At 38.3% G+C, this 17,210-nt stretch overlaps 2 protein-coding genes and 1 non-coding gene across 7 annotated transcripts in view; all 3 read right to left on the reverse strand.

Moving 5' to 3' along the window:
* The window catches only part of LOC101091395, a 61,715-nt gene extending 50,295 nt beyond the window's left edge, over nucleotides 1-11,420 (reverse strand). Inside the window, exon 1 of the mRNA XM_045038086.1 lies at nucleotides 10,829-11,420. The gene's annotated coding sequence lies outside the window, so the exon portion shown is untranslated. The remainder of the gene's footprint in view (nucleotides 1-10,828) is intronic.
* Nucleotides 605-711, reverse strand: LOC111556896. The gene has a single exon (XR_002736601.2). It is a non-coding gene; the product is annotated as a U6 spliceosomal RNA (small nuclear RNA).
* Nucleotides 11,421-11,917: 497 nt separating the features above from the next.
* The window catches only part of FOLH1B (folate hydrolase 1B), a 67,664-nt gene continuing 62,371 nt past the window's right edge, over nucleotides 11,918-17,210 (reverse strand). For 4 of the 5 annotated variants that reach the window (XM_011286537.4, XM_011286535.4, XM_006936858.4 and 1 more), the window contains 2 exons: nucleotides 16,946-17,038; nucleotides 12,979-13,244 (listed from right to left, as the gene is read on the reverse strand). In XM_011286537.4, coding sequence (XP_011284839.1) covers nucleotides 13,055-13,244; nucleotides 16,946-17,038 — 283 coding nt within the window. In that variant the 3' untranslated portion in view covers nucleotides 12,979-13,054. Of the gene's footprint in view, nucleotides 12,054-12,978; nucleotides 13,245-16,945; nucleotides 17,039-17,210 lie in introns of those variants that run through there. The other variant, XM_019811660.3, reaches the window with a different exon arrangement.

Genomic DNA, 17,210 nt, shown 5'->3' on the forward strand with positions numbered 1-17,210 from the left:
AGCCTGCTTCTGATTCTGTGTCTCCTTCTCTCTCTCTACCCCTCCCCCGCTCATGCTCTGTCTCTCTCTCTCTGTCAAAAAAATAAATAAATAAACATTAAAAAAAATTTTTTTAAAAATTTAAAAAATCACCTTTTAGAAACTTTGACGGGAGTATCTTTTATATACATTTGTAATAGATGGAAAATAAACCAGATTGTAATTTTTTTTTTTTAACATTTAAACTGTGTACCAAGTTTTTGGGCCAAATTGTGTAGGATAAGTAAAACTTAAATTGCATTCTATTAACCAATATGAGTGTATTCTGTAAGCATAGTTATGTTAAATAAAGTTTTAAAAAGAAAGAAAAAAAATTATTTGGGGCAGCTGGGTGGCTCAGTAGCTTAAGTGTCTGACTTTGGCTCAGGTCATGATCTCACAGTTTGTGAGTTCGAGCCCCATGTCAGGCTCTGTGCTGACAGCTCTGAGTCTGGAGCCAGCTTCAGCTCCTCGTGACTGTTCCTTAGTCCCTTGATCTCTGTAGCAATAGCTTCTCTGCTGTCCTTTATACTGTTTTCAAGCCCAGCGATTAATTTTATTACTATTATTCTAAATTCACTTTCTGAAAAATATGGAACGCTTCACGAATTTGTGTGTCATTCTTGCGCAGGGGCCATGCTAATCTTCTCTGTATCGTTCCAATTTTAGTATATGTGCTGCCGAAGCGAGCACTGGAGCCAGCTTCAGATTCTGTGTCTCCCTCTCTCTCTCAAAAATAAATAAACATTATTACTTTTTTTCATTATCAAATTGTGGGGCACCTTGGTGGCTCAATTGGTTAAGCATCTAACTCTTGATTTTGGCTCAGGTCATCATATTGTGGTTTGTAGTTTCGAGCCCCGCATCGGGCTAGACATCTGCTGACAGTGCAGAGCCTACTTGGGATTCTCGTTCTCTCTCTTTCTGCCTCTCCCCTGCTCTCTCTCTTTCTCACAAAATAAATAAATAAACTTAAAATAAAATAAAATAATAAAATAAAATAAAATAAAATAAAAATTATCAAGTTGAAACCAAACATAAAAGCTAGTATATAGTAAAAAAAGGTAAAGTAACTACTGAATGCACAGGATTGTAAAGTAATATAAGCTTCAGAAGCATTATTTGACTAGCAATTATGCTAGTCAAATGTATTCTAAGGAGATTAAGGAAAGGAAATAGTAAATACTATATATATATATATATATATATATATATATATATATGTATGTATATATAGATATGTACATGAAGACTTTTACAGAAATTTTAATTTTGGGAAAATTGCCTCAAACATTTCTTAACAGGTTGCATATCCTCTACATAAGCATAGAGAGGAAGGATTTTCTAGTATTCTCATCTTTCAATAAAAATTAAATGGTTATGTGTGCAGGAAACCCCCTTATAGTGTTGCTAAATGGTGCGCTCCCTTACAGGGATTTGTCCAACATTTGTTTGCACCATTATTTCCCGGATTTGTGATCACTTTACACAGCATATAAAAGTCCTATAGACCACACTCTGTGATCTCATCCCTACCTCAAATAATAAATATAGTAATTAAGCAGTTGCTATCCTGAGTAAGTTTTACTGAGTACCATAACAACCTCTCAATTCCCTTCCCCCAAAGGGGGAAGTTACCTAGTTTTCAAAGGTAAGTTAGACAAAACTCCTAGAATCAGAGATTATAAATTAGTAGGGAAGATGAATGCATATATAGAGAAATAAGAAATCCATAACGTCTCAAATAAGAAAGAGAAATCTGGGGCTCCTGGGTGGCTCAGTCGGTTAAGCTTCTGACTTTGGTTCAGGTCATGATCTCATGGTTCACTAGCTCAAGCCCCACATCAGGCTCTGTGCTGACAGCTCAGAACCTGGAGCCTGCTTCAGATTCTGTGTCTCCCTCTCTGTCTGCCCCTCCCCCACTCACACTCTGTCTCCCTCTCTCTCAAAAATAAATAGACATTAAAAAATTTAATAAAAAAGAAAGAAAGAGAAATCTGCTGTGTACAACTGGAGAAGAAAACAAAGAGCAGCTGACTGACTCCTGACATTCTTTTCCCCTCAACTTTCTGTGGGAAGAGCCCCCTGCAAAACAAAAACATTATTAAAAAGGCTTAAGTTCCCTACTACAGCCAACAATGAGCCTGCCAAAAACTAGAAGAAATCTATTCCTATCATGGACTAATTCTTGAACATTTGACAGATGTGGATTCACCAAGGTTTATGGGCTTAGCTTGATAGAAACCTAATATGAACATAAATCTGAGAGTGTATAGTTGAAAAATTGTATCTTCTGTTAAGCTAAGGAAATGCTAATATCACAGATATCAGGCCTTTTTGGAAATAAAAAGTGGATCAAAAAATAATTTCAAAAGTGCATTGATAATTTATTATGCTTAGAGATTCCCATGAAGGATAGTTTGCACTGACAAGGTTAAAAACGACTTTCATTTCATTCACCTCACATGGGGCAGATACTGTGAGAAGCCGTGACCCAGGCAGCAACACACCCATCTGGACGACACCATGGATTATAACACAACCAATGCCTGGTTTCCACCAAATTTTTGCACCTCAAAATCACGGGTGATGCCATTCAACTCTGCTCCTAGCAAACACTAATGAATTCCAGGTTGACATCAGTGTGGTTGGAGGGAATAGTTGGTGAGTCTTTTTACCAGAAGGTGGTCAAAAGCTTATAAAACTGCTGTCAGTACTACTTGGGCAATTAGAAATAGATGTAAACACTTCAATAGGAAAAACAGCCCAAATTAGCCTGATCATCTGCTCTCCAATGAATATGAACAACTTTTGGCCAGAAAAATTTAGGACAAACTCAGACCATAAAGCCAGGTATCAATCAGACTAGCATTATCCATAATGCTGCATAGCAAGAACCCAAATGCAGCAGCTATAAGAGCCATTAGAAGTGGGTCTCAGGGGCTCTTGGGCGGCTCAGCGGGTTAAGCGTCCTACTTGGGCTCAGGTTGTGGTCTCGTAGTTCACGTCAGGCTCTGTGCTGACAGCTCTGAACCTGGAGCCTGCTTCGGATTCTGTGTCTCCCTCACTCTCTGCCCTTCCCCCACTCATACTCTATCCCTCTCTCTCTAAAAAATAAAATGAGAAAAAATAAAATAAAATAAGTGCACTGCAGCTTCCTGGGTTACCAAATCTTAAATAAAGTCAGGCTCACTGCTTGAAGGAGTGTGATTTCTTTTTCTTGTCTAATTGCTTTGAATAAGTCATCTATAATAGTGTTGGGTAGTGGAAATAGCAGACATTCTTATTTCATTCCTATTCTTACGTGGAAAACGTTCAAATTCCTCATTAAATATATTATTTGTCATAAATTTCTCTAGAAAATCTATGAAATTTCACTATGAAATTTCACTTTTTGTTAATAATTACTGAAAAATTGTGAATAGGCTTTGAGTTATATCAAATGCTTTTTTCCTGCATCTATAAGAATGATTTTATATGTATATATATATATGTATGTATATGTATACATATACATATATATATATATATATATATATATATATATACTCATATATATTAGAGGCTGTGCTATAATTTTCACTTCTTGTAATACTCTTGGCAGGATTAGATATCAAAGTTATGGGTTGGGAAGTATTAGTTTTCTTTACTTCTCCAGAATACTTTGCTGAAGTTTGTGTTATTTCTTTCTTAAATGTTTGAAAGATTTAACTGAAAGAGATCACTGGAGTTTTCTTTGTGAGAAGTTTTTTTTTTTAAACGATAAGTTTAATATCTTTAATGTAAATCATACCACTCAGATTTTCTATTTCTTCTTTTGCTAGCTTCTATAAGATATATTTTTCAAGGCGTTTGTTAATATCATCTGAATTGCCAAGTGCATAGGCATAATATTGTTCATAAAATCCTTTTATTGTCTTATTTACATCTAAGGAATTTATATGTTTGCCTCCTTATTCTTGATTTTTAAAAATATTTATTTATATATTTTGAGAGAGAGAGAGTTCATGTGAGTGAGGGAGGGGCAGAGAGAGAGAGGGAGAGAGAGAATACCAAGCAGGATCCATGCTATCAGCACAGAGCCCTACTCCAGGTTTGATCTCATGACTATGGGATCATGACCTGAGCCGAAATCAAGAGTCAGATGCCTAACTGACTGAGCCACCCAGGTGCTCCATTTAACAAGAACATAAGATAAGCATTATAAATGTTCTCATGATGGTAATTTTAGAGGAAAAGTCGATTAGCCAGGCTGGTTGCTTTATAAGACAGAACTCACTGGTAACTGTAACTTGGCATCCTAATGAGCATTAGTGAGGGTCTTTATTTTCTGGATAATGTGGCGGTCTGAATTTAATTGTTCAGATTTTTTGTGGAATTTTCAAAGACTAGACACTTAAGATGTTGTGTTACACTCTTAATAGAAGATTAGGTTATTGTAACTGTAAACACAAGTTCAAGTCCTTCTGCCTGGATTTACATAATCACCTAATCTATTAAGGAAACATCAACAAATACCAGCTGGTGGTAGATAATTAGATCAGTTTGTCTGATGTCGTTATTTGATTTTATATTTTCAAGCCCACATAAGGTGACTTCACATATGCTTTTCAGTGACCATTCTAAACCCAAAATCTATTAACTACAATAGGACTCTTGCATGAATATTTTTTTTAAATAAACTTTACTCTTTAGAACAAATTAAGGTTCACAGCAAAATTGAGGGGAAGGTGCAGAGATTTTCCATATACTCCCTGCCCCTATACATGCATAACCTCCCTCATTATCAACATCCCTCACCAGAGCAGTGCATTTGTTACAATTGATGAACCTACAATGACATATCCTTGTCACCCAGAGTCCATAGTTTACCCAGGAATTCACTCTTGGTACTGTACATCCTATGGATTTGGACCATTTATAATAAAATGTATTCATCATTATGGTTTCATACAGAGTAGCCTCACTGCCCTAAACATCCTCTGTGGTCCAGCAGAATCCTCTATGCTGATCATCTTTTTTTTTTTTTTAATGTTTATTCATTTTTGAGACAGAGAGCATGAAGCAGGGGTAGGGGGAAGAGAGGGAGATAGGATCTGAAATGGGCTCTGTGCTGACAGCAGAAAGACCAATGGGGGAGTTCAGGAACCATGAGCCAAAGTGAATGCTTAACTGAGTGAACCAGGCTCCCTGAATCCTTTTTTTTTTTTTTTTAATTTGTTGGATGTTTTTCCTAAAAGGCAATTAAAAATAAATATTCTCTGATACAAATAAAAAGCCGTGAGTTCTGTCAAAAATATGTCCTTTAGATTAGAAAGCTTTATACGCATTTGGTATATATATGTTTTATTATAAAGAACTACTTTTTTGCTGTTTGTGAGCTTTTTTAAAGTTAAAAATGTGTTCACAAACCAAAGAACAGTCTGAATAACTTTGAAGATAACTTTGCTCCTCAACAGCAGAACCACCTATGGGGACTGAGTTATAGGTATAGAATCGTAAAAAAGGCTGCAGATCACTGGATCAATATTCTGATGTACAAATTAGTTGTAGTGCTTTAGACAAATTCCCAAATCACTGAGCAAAACAAATTTATAGATCATAAGTTTGTAAGGGGTTAATGAACTGTTGTGAAGCATTATTTACAACTATTACTATGAAAAACAAGAAAGACTCTAAGCATTTTTTTAAGTTTATTTTTGAGAGAGAGAGAGAGAGAGAGAGAGAGCGAGCGCACATGCGCACAAGTGAGGGAGGGGCAGAGAGAGGGAGACAGAATCAAAAGCAGGCTTCTGGTTCTGAGCTGTCAGCGCTGTTCTAAGCTGTCTGAGCTGTTCTTCAGGTTCTAAGCTGTCACAGCTGTCAGCTGTGGGCTTAAACTCACAAACCATGAGATTATGACCTGAGCCGAAGTCAGACGCTTAACTGACTGATCCACCCAGATGCCCAAAGACTCAAAGAATTTTTGATGAAATGCATCTGTTGAGAGGTTTATCTGCTAGAATAGGGGTCCTTTCAACTCTGGCCAATGTATTATACAGATTAACTTTTTATGTGACCTCCTCCTCCTGTTCTCCTAATTTATTCTTGTTCAGTAATCCTCTTGACTCCATGTAAACTTGCCATTTTACTGACCTCTCTGTTTCCTTTTCCTGAGCAATAGATTTATGTTTATCTTAAGGTTGTGGCTGACCTTTAAGAAGGGTAGAGGTTAAGACTTCTGCTGTTTAGGTATGCATATTCCCACTACTTTGTGCCTTGGATTTATGTTCTTATCCTTATTCTTTTATTTCCTTTTCCTCTTAATCTAAACACACACACATACATACATACGTCCTCAGGGAAAGAAGTGGAGATTAATTATTAATACTGAAATTATTGATTTAAAAGAGCCTTTAAGCTAGTTATGGTAACACTTTGTTATATTCATTGCAAATATTTTTCCCAGGATGCTGTTTACATGTGGTTTACATCACTTACTTTGAGATTTTTCCCCCAATTTTTAGGTTTAGTAGGTCCCAATCCATCTAGATATTAAATCACACCCTTTTATTCTGATTTTATGGTTGTATTCTCCATATTTCACTGCTTCCTTCATCTCAATTTATTTTAGCATTCAAGTATATTTTGGATTGAATATAAATTGAACTGAATTTAAATTATTTGATTAAAATACATTTTTCGGATTGAATACAAATGAAATTTAAATTACTTGAAAATTTTACTACTTGGCATTGAATTTGATTTATTAATAGCCCCAAATTATTTTTTTAATGTTTATTTATTTTTTAGAGAGAGAGAGAGAGACAGAGCATGAGTGGGGGGAGGGGCAGAGAGAGAGGGAGACACAGAATCCGAAGGAGGCTCCAGGCTCGGAGCTGTCAGCACAGAGACTGACGTGGGGCTCGAGCTAGTGAACCGTGAGATCATGACCTAAGCCGAAGTCAGAAGGTTAACCAACTGAGCCACCCAAGCGCTGGTTAGCCCCAAATTATTTATTGAAATGCCCAGAAGGCTTTAATTTACTCAAGTAAATGTAGTGGATCGTGTAGGAATTGAAATGTGAGAAATCACGGTAATAGGGCCTAATAATCAGAGATGGCATTCCATGTCTTTTAGACTTTTTAATAACCTTTCCGGTTTTCCAAAGTGTGTACGTTTTATAAACTTCCCTATCAGACAATTGTATAAGGCATTAACCCTTAGATCAATATAACCCATGACAGTAAGATGGAGATATACATTACTATCCCTGAGACTAAAAAAGTAACGTTAGTAGACATATTGACTTACTTTTCTATATATATGATTCCAATTTGGTACTTGACTTTTGCGCTGTGAAACCGCTCTATGCGTCCTTACACATACACCTTTCTCCTCTAACTGCACAGCAGACAGCCGGTAGCAGCACTGCCTTCAGCACTGTGGAATCCATTATGGTTCTGAGATTGTCCCAGGAGATTAATGAGAAAGAAAGGTCTTCACTGAGGAAGTACATAAGAACACAGCTCATCTTTAAAGTTCATACATTGTCTTTCCAATTTTATAAACCAGTGAAATTTGGCCTTAGTATAATCATGAAGTTGCTATCCAAAATATAAATAGCATCTTTATCCTTTCATGCCAGTATAATTTAGTAAATGATTTTACTTTCTCGTTATTAAAATCCAGATCAATGGGGCGCCTGGGTGGCGCAGTCGGTTAAGCGTCCGACTTCAGCCAGGTCACGATCTCGCGGTCCGTGAGTTCGAGCCCCGCGTCGGGCTCTGGGCTGATGGCTCAGAGCCTGGAGCCTGTTTCTGATTCTGTGTCTCCCTCTCTCTCCGCCCCTCCCCCGTTCATGCTCTGTCTCTCTCTGTCCCAAAAATAAATAAATGTTGAAAAAAAAAAAATCCAGATCAATGTAAAATTTATTTGGTGTATTTTCTTTTCACGAAGTTAGTTAATTCACCTCATATTTATTTATTTATTTTAATTTTTATTATTATTATTTTATTTTATTTTTTTAACGTTTATTTATATTTGAGACAGAGAGAGACAGAGCATGAATGGGGGAGGGTCAGAGAGAGAGGGAGACACAGAATCTGAAACAGGCTCCAGGCTCTGAGCAGTCAGCACAGAGCCCGACGCGGGGCTCAAACTCACAGACCGCGAGATCATGACCTGAGCCGAAGTCGGACGCTCAACCGACTGAGCCACCCAGGCGCCCCTATTATTATTTTTTTAAAGAACACTTTTCTTAAGCAGGCTCCACACCCAGCGTGAATTCACGACTGTGAGATCAAGACCTGAGCTGAGGGGTGCCTGGGTGGCTCAGTCGGTTAAGCATCCGACTTCGGCTCAGGTCATGATCTCACGTTTCATGGGTTCGAGCCCTGCATCGGGCTCTGTGTTGACAGCTCAGAGCCTGGAGCCTGCTTCGGATTCTGTGTCTCCCCTCTCTGCCCCTCCCCTGCTCATTCTCTCTCTCTTTCTCTCACAAATAAATAAACATGAAAGAAAGAAAGGAAGAAAGAAAGAAAGAAAGAAAGAAAGGCCTGAGCTGAGATCAAGGGTCGGATGCTTAACCAACTGAGTCACCCAGGCGCCCCTCACCTCATTTTTAAATCACACTCAACAAGAAATATATAACTGCAATTTGGTGAAACACATCTTACAACTATAGTAGGTAGAAATAAACAATAAGTAAATTATAAGATGCATGTAAAAGAATAAACAATAATTCAGAATTTTAGTGTTGGAAATTAGAGTAGGTATCTTCTAATTCAACTGTACCATCATGCTGAAGAGAGAACAAAAAAAAGTGATGCTTATTACCATATTAAGAGATACTCGGAGCAACTGGGTGGCTCAGTGAGTTGAGTGTCTGACTTTGGCTCAGGTCATGATCTCATACTGTTTGTGGGTTCGAGTCCTGCATCGGGGCTCTGTGCTGACAGCTCAGAGCCTGGAGCCTGCTTTGACTTCTGTGTCTCCTCTCTCTCTGCCTCTCCGCTGTTCATGCCCTGTGTCCCTCTCTCTCTCTCAAAAATAAATTAATTAAAAAATTATTAAACAAGAAATACCATTCCAATGACAATATTAAACATGTTTTGATTACTAATTATATGCTGGGCACTGTTCTAAGTGCTTTGTATGTACCAGCTCTTTTAATCCTTACAGCAACCCTATGAAATATTGTTTAATACCCATTTCATAGATTAAGAAACTTAAGAGAGTTTTAATAATTTTCCCATAGTCATATTCCAAGTAAAAGAAGCAGCATTTGAACCCAGCAATCTGTCTCCCAAAGCTGTGCTTCTGTCCCTGTACAACCTCCAGTAAATGACAATTAACAATTATGTGTTGCCAACATACGTTATTAAACCATGCAATTGCACAAAGTTTTGGGGGGATGCTTATTGCATGCTTACAACTTAACTGAAAATTCACATAATTTTCAGCACTATGTGGGTTTTTATTCATATTTTAGAATGGTGTTGTTCACCTTGTTCCAGGGCCCACGCATCACCTACAGTATGGTCTGACTGTGTATCACTGACATCAATAAAAGCTTTAGTAGGCATGTTCAGGCAGATCCCATTACAAGGCATTGCTGAAATCCTAGTGCCAAGCACACCACTTTCCAGCCCCACCATTTGCCGAACACATCATCTCCCAGACATAACTTCCTATGCACGCTACTGACTATTCACAAAGGAGTGGTTGCTACAGACTGCATTCTGGTATAGGGGGACCAGAGCTACAGTAATGATCAAGACTTGTCCCTAATGACTGGTAGAGGTAAAGATAGCAGGGAATGGGCGAACATGCCGGAAGTCTTTGCAGAAGAGATGAAATGTGAAGAGTAAGAGGGAAGTCTTGTCTTTTCTGAGGGTGAAGCTCTACATGGCATAGGTGTAATGAGAAAAAATTCACGTTGTGATACCTTGCTGTGTTAATGCCCTTCCAATCCACGTATGCCTAGGCCAGAATTCTTCCAAAAATGGAAATCTTACCTGCTCTCCCCTGCTTAACTTTACTACATGGCTTTTTTTTTTTTTTATGCTTTATTTATTTTTAAGAAAGTGCAAGCAGGGGAGGGGCAGAGAGAAGGGGACAGAGGATCTGAGGCAGGCTCTGAGCTGACAGCAGCGAGCCTGATGTGGGGCTTGAACTCACGAACTGTGAGATGATGACCTAAGCCAAAGTTGGATGCTCAACTGAGTCACCCAGGTGCTCCACTACATGGCTTTTTATACAGGAAAACAGTAACACTCCTTAGTGTATCTTCCCAAGCCTTACATGATCTGATGCTAAATGTATAGACACACTCCATTTCTAGAAACACTAAATTCTTTGTATTTCTCTAACCTGCCAGTCTTTCTTATTTCTATTCTCTTATATAATATGATCACTTTGCCATTGGGAATATAGGAGAATAAAACCACTCTGTAACAGTTTCACAGTAAAATTAAAGATGTACATATTTTACAACCCACACATTTCATTTAGGATAGATGCTGCCCGAAAAGATATTTCTTGTATATTTGCATTGGGAGACATGTTTGTAGGAACAAAAGACAGAAAACATTCCAAACTCCTACCAGCAGGAAAATGAATAAATACATTCTGTTATGTGTCAGCTGTCCAACTTATTGCTTCTCTGCTGCAAACTTACTCTTCATTGCCCGCTCTTTGTAAAGATGTCTGGATCCTTTAAAAATTTTTTTTTTCTTTTCTGAGAGACATGATGTTAAACTTTGTCAGTAGAAGGCATTGTAGAGACCTTGCAGGAAGGGGCTTTCTTTCCTGGTTCCCATGTGCTCACCTGGCAGGTCTCTGCCTGCAAAGGACTTCAGTGCGTGGCTCATAGAGCATACAAGGCTTCACCAGCGCTGCCGTCCTGTGGTGCCCCGTCCTGTGGTCCAGGCTGCTCCTCTGGCACTTGCTTCTTGCCATTCATGGCGACCAGAACAGTAGCCAGGAGCTTCTTTTAAAACCGCCCATGGTTGGTTTGCTAGTGCAGTGCCTCTGGCAAGACAATTCCCCACAATCACAATTCCCACAGTAGCCTAGAGTGCAAATTTCTGAGGAGTTTCACAAGGTCTGTGAGCACAGCACCACCGTGACTTCTCTGCTATTCGGTAAGGCCCGTGGGGTGGGGGAAGTTCATTAGCTGCTCCATCTAAGCCCTAGAGACAGTGACTGCTCCTTGTGTCTGCTATGCTTATATTCTTTAGAGCTCCCTTTACCTTTTACTAGAAGTATCTCCCTTACTGCAATGTTATTATAACTAATCATCCTTTAAAAAAAAAAAACTTAAATCCAAGTTAGTTAACATATAGTGTAATAATGATTTCATCTATGTTCATCTATCTTGTTTCTCAAGTTCCACATATGAGCAAAATCATATAGTTATCTTTCTCTGACTGAATTATTTCGTTTAACATAATGCACTCTAGTTCCACGTTGTTGCAAACGGCAAGAGTTCATTCTTTTTGATGGCTGAGTAATATTCCATTGCATGGACATTCGGGCTCTTTCCATAATTTAGCTATTGTTGATAATGCTGCTGTAAACATTGGGGTACATGTGCCTCTTTGAATCAGCATTTTTGTGTCCTTTGGATAAATACCTAGTAGTGCAGTTTCTGGGTCATAGGGTGGTTCTATTTTTAATTTTGGGGGGAATCTCCATACTCTTTTCCACAGTGGCTGTGCCAGTTTGCATTCCCACCAGCAGTGCAAGAGGGTTCTTCTTTCTCCACATCCTTGCCAACATCAGTTATTTCCTGAATTGTTAAATTTTAGCCATTCTGACAAGTGTGAGGTGGTAGCTCATTGTGGTTTTGATTTGTATTTCCCTGGTAGTGACTGATGCTGAACATCTTTTCACATGTCTAACGAATCATTCTTTATAATAACTTTTCCTGTTTGTGTTGCTGTGTGGTTTCCTTGTGTTAACTGGACACAGACTGATAAATGTTGCATTCACTCAAGTCCACTGGTTTATATCCATGAACTACAGCCATAGTAACACATGTGTGGATGCACCTTCAAAGGTGAGTGAAAAAAAAATCAAGTCTTAGAATATACATACACAGTATGATTTTATTTATAAACAGTTAAAAAACATACACAAAGCCAAAAACACACAAGGGATATATACCATGTGTGGTATAATTATAAATAACAGAAAAACTCACAGAAGATTAAAGGAAGTGAGTATCTCTGGCAGAAGATGAAGGCACACTGGTCAGTGGCACACGGAGGAGTCAAAGATATGGTAATGTTGTTTTTCTTAATTTGGTTATTTGTGGGGATAGTTCTACAAATGTTCATTTCTTTATTATTTTTCACTATACACGTATTATATATACCCTTTGACATAAATAAAATATTCGCTAATTTAATAAAAGTAATTATCCTTTATGGTACAGAGCGACTATGTTTACCAGCTGTGCGAGTAGACCAGAGTTGTTCCACTGGCACACTAAGATAGTGCTCTCTCAGCCCTGGGTGGCCAGTAGGGCCAACACAAGTGTTGAACTAGACTTGATTCTCTGATAATGTCACATGGGTGTTTTAATATAGTAGGTGTTCACCTTAATTTAACATTTAGTTCAAACTCAGAATAACCTTATATTATTATTTTTATCTACTTATTTATTTATTTTGAGAGAGAGAGAGAGAGAGCAAGTTGGGGAGGGGCAGAGAGAGGAAGAGAGGGAGAGAGGGAATCCCAGGCAGGTTCTGTGCTGTCAGCACAAAACAAGGCATGGGGCTCGAACTCACAAGCCATGAGATCATGACCTGAGCCGAAGTCGGACGCTTAACCACCTGAGCCACACAGGTGCCCCTAACCTTCTATTATTATAGAATAAAAATTGTCCATCTTTCTTTTTTGACTCGAAGGGAGAAAAAGAAAGAATGCTAAGATGTGTGTGTGTGTGCATGTCTATATACATATACATATACATAGTTTTATGTTTTAGTTTACCAATACACCATAGTGATATACCTACCTATTCAACACGGGTTCTCTGAAGAACCACCTAGGCTACTTCTCTCAGGGTCCCTGCTGCAGCCCGCACTGTAAAGGCTGCAATAGCAATCTGTCTCTTCACTTCTCCCCAGGCCTTGGAAGGATCATCTTTGTTTTCGATGTCAAATAGAGCATCATAAATTCCTGGAAACGACTCCCCTGCATACTTGTTGTGGCTGCTTGGAGCGTAGATGACATGCCTGTTGATAAAGACAGTGTGTTATCTATCAGTTGTCCAAATGATACACACAAGAGAAAAACAGGATCGCTCTATCAACCCTGGACTGCACAATTCTAATTTCATGATATGAATAAGCCACTCATCAGCTGAATTTCCAAGTTTAATCACTTCCAAAGACCAGTCTATGAAGTGTGTGTTAATTAACTATGTTTTGACTTTTTTTGGTTTTTTACATTTTTATTTGAAGTCCAGTTAGTCAATGGGGCGCCTGGATGGTTCAGTCAGCTAAGTGGCCGACTTTGCTTCAGGTCATGATCTCACAGTACTTGAGTTCTAGCCCTGTGTTGGGCTCTGTGCTGACAGCTCAAAGCCTGGAGCCTGCTTTGGATTCTATGTCTCCCTCTCTCTCTGCTCCTCCCCCACTTGCACTCTCTCTCCCTTTCAGAAATAAATAAGCATTAATTTTTTTTTTAATTCCAGTTAACATTAGTTTCAGGTGTACAATGTAGTGATTTAACATTCTATACATTACTCAGTGCTCATGATGAAAAGTGTACTCTTAAACCCCTTCACCTATTTCATCCACCCTCAACCCTCCCTTCTGTTAACCATCAATTTGTTCTCTATAGTTAAGAGTCTGGGGGTGCCTGGTTGGCTCAGTTGGTTAAGCATTCTACTCTTGATTTCCGCTCAGGATATCATGAGATTTCCCCACATCCATGAAATCAAGCCCCACATTGGGCTCTGTGCTGACAGCTTCCTTGGTCTTCTCCCTCTCCCTCTCCCTCTCTCCCTACTTTGCATGTGCTCGCTCTCTCTCTCAAAAATAAATAAATAAACTTTAAAAGAAAAGAGTCTGTTTCTTGTTTTGCCTCTCTGTCTCTTTTTTTCCCTATTCTCATTTGTTTTGTTTCTTAAATTCCATATATGAGTGAAATTATATGGTATTTGTTTTTCTGACTTATTTCGCTTAGGATGATACTCTCTAGCTCCATCCACATCGTTGCAAATGGCAAGCTTCCATTCTTTTTTTAATGTTTATGTATTTTTGAGAGAGAGAGAGAGAGAGAGAGAGAGAGAGAGAGAGAGAGAAATGGAGGGGCAGAAAGAAAGGGAGACAAAGAATCTAAAGCAGGCTCCAGGCTTTGAGCTGTCAGCACAGAGCCCAATGCGGGCTTAAACTCATGGACTGCAAGATCATGACCTGAATCAAAGTCAGACGCTTCGCCAACTAAGTCACCCAGGCACCCCAAGATTTCATTCTTTTTAATGGCTGAGTAGTATTCCATTGTAGATACATAACACTGCTTCATTATCTGTTCATCAGTTGATAGACATTTAGGCTGTTTCCATGGTTTGCCTACTGTAGATAATAACACTATAAACACTGGGATGCACGTACCCCTTTGAATTAGTTTTTTGTTTTGTTTTGTTTTGTTTTTTTATTCTTTGGGTAAAAACCTAGTGGTGCAATTATTGGATTGTAGGGTAGTTCTATTCTTAACCTTTTGAGGAACTTCCATACTCTTTTCCAGAGTGACTGTACCAGTTTGCACTCCTGTCAAAAGTGTAAGAGGGTTTCCCTTTCCCCACAGCCTCACCAACACCTGCTGTTTCTTGTGCTGATGATAGGTGGGAGGTGATATCTCATTGTAGTTTTGATTTGTATTTCTTTGATGATCAGTGATGTTGAACATCTTTTCTTTCTTTTTCTTCTTCTTTTTTTTTTTAATTTTTTTCAACTTTTTTTTTTTTTTTTTTTTTTTTTTTTTTTTTGGGACAGAGAGAGACAGAGCATGAACGGGGGAGGGGCAGAGAGAGAGGGAGACACAGAATCGGAAACAGGCTCCAGGCTCCGAGCCATCAGCCCAGAGCCCGACGCGGGGCTCGAACTCACGGACTGCGAGATCGTGACCTGGCTGAAGTCGGACGCTTAACCGACTGCGCCACCCAGGTGCCCCATTTTTTTTTCTTCTTTTTAAAAAATGTTTACTTATTTGCTTTTGAGAGAGAAAGAGAGAGGGAATGCACAGGGGAGGGGCAGAGAGAGACAGGGACACAGAGAATCCCAAGCAGGCTCTGCACTGTTAGCGCAGAGCACAACTCAGGGTTCGAACACACAAACTACAAGATCATGACCTGAGTGGAAATCAAGAGTCAGACGCTTAACCCAACTGAGCCACCCAGGTGCCCTGAGCATCTTGTCACGCGTCTGTTGTCCATCTGTCTGTCTTCTTTAGAAAAATGTCTACTCATGTCTTCTGTCCGTTTTAATTGAATTATAAAGTTCTTTATATATCGCGGATATAAAACCTTTATCTAATTATGTTTTTATTTTAAACAGATGACTTAACGTGGTTCATAGCAACAAAAATAACAAGAGCCACAATAGTTGGCACCTACTAGGGATGATGCTTGTTATATAATTTGCCTATAATTTTTCTAACCCTTGAAAATAAACTCTACAAAGTTGATTTTAGCATTTCAAAAAGGAGGAAATTAAGATATGAGAGATTATGGGATCAGTCTCAAGTTACACTGCAAGTAAGTACTGATTTTTCACTATCACACTTACCCCCTGAAATGTAGCACAGTTGTGATTATCAAAGTCCTGTTTGTGGCATGCCAACTTACTACTGTGTTTTTCTCATTAAAAAGGAAGACACACTAACATGTTAGAATGCCTACCTTAAAGTATGAAGAACTATTAAAAACAACCTTGAAAGTTTAACATGACCTAGGTAGAAGGTGATGTTTTATTAAAAGACCTATGTCAGGGCACCTGGGTGGCTTAGTAGGGTAAGTGTCTGACTCTTGGTTTTGGCTCAGGTCATGATCTCACAGTTCTATGAGCTCAAGCTCCACAATGGGCTCTGTGCAGCTGGCAGCACAGAACCTGCTTGGAATTCTCTCTCTCTCTCCCTCTCTCTCTCCCTCTACCCTACTCGCACTGCCTCTGTCTCAAAATAAATTTAAAATCTTAAAAGAAAAGAAAAGAAAAGAAAAGAAAAGAAAGATCTATGTCAGTTCATGTAATAGCCCATGAAGGGAAGGATAAGTTCCCAAGCAAAGAGGTAAGGAAAGAGGCACAATCATGCTGCCATTGGGAAATGAGTTACCATGCTTGGATCATGCCCAATTCTGATCCTTTGATAATCTATAAACAGACAGATGGGGCTATTTCTTGTTAGTCAGTGATCTAATTCATTCTGCAACTTTCAGTAGGATCAATCTAATGTTCACCACTGATGTTTATCAGAAATATTTAGGATTGTCAAGAATTAGTAAAAAATGTGAACATTAGGGGAGTAAGTAAATATATATTTATTATATACATTTCACATATATTTATTATGTCTTATATACATACATAAACACAAATATATTTAAAATGAGAGAGGGGCTAAAATTATCTAAACCAAAATATAAGCATAAACTAACTGATGGAATTGGGGATATTTTTATTTCCTACCTGTGACTTTGTGAATCTTCTAAATTTCCTACAATGAACATATATTCTTTTATTATCAGAAGTAAAAAAAGATTAAAAAGAAAGGTATATAGCCATCATATTACATTATATGAAGAAATAATATATTTATCATTTACTATATATATTTTGAAATATTCTATTTGCTTACAAGAAATCAGCTATAGTTTTTCCACAGTGCAAAAAATAAGACAGAATAATATAATCAATAGTCATATTTGTATCCTTACCTATAGAAAGGCCTGTCTGGTAATCCTAAAGGATCAATAAATGCTCGTTCCAAAAACATCAATTGATCATTCATAATTCTCAATAATATTGGGCTAAAAAAGAAAATGAATACAGTTGTCACTTCACAAAAACGTGAACACTACACAGCAAACTAAAAATTCAGAACAAAACAGGGTTTCCTGGGTGGCTCAGTCCATTAAGCATCGAACTCTTGATTTCAGCTCGGGTCACGATCTCACAATTCACGAGATAGAGGCCCACATC

Source organism: Felis catus, chromosome D1 (assembly GCF_018350175.1).
Source record: "Felis catus isolate Fca126 chromosome D1, F.catus_Fca126_mat1.0, whole genome shotgun sequence".
In the NCBI taxonomy this organism is placed as follows: domain Eukaryota; kingdom Metazoa; phylum Chordata; class Mammalia; order Carnivora; family Felidae; genus Felis; species Felis catus.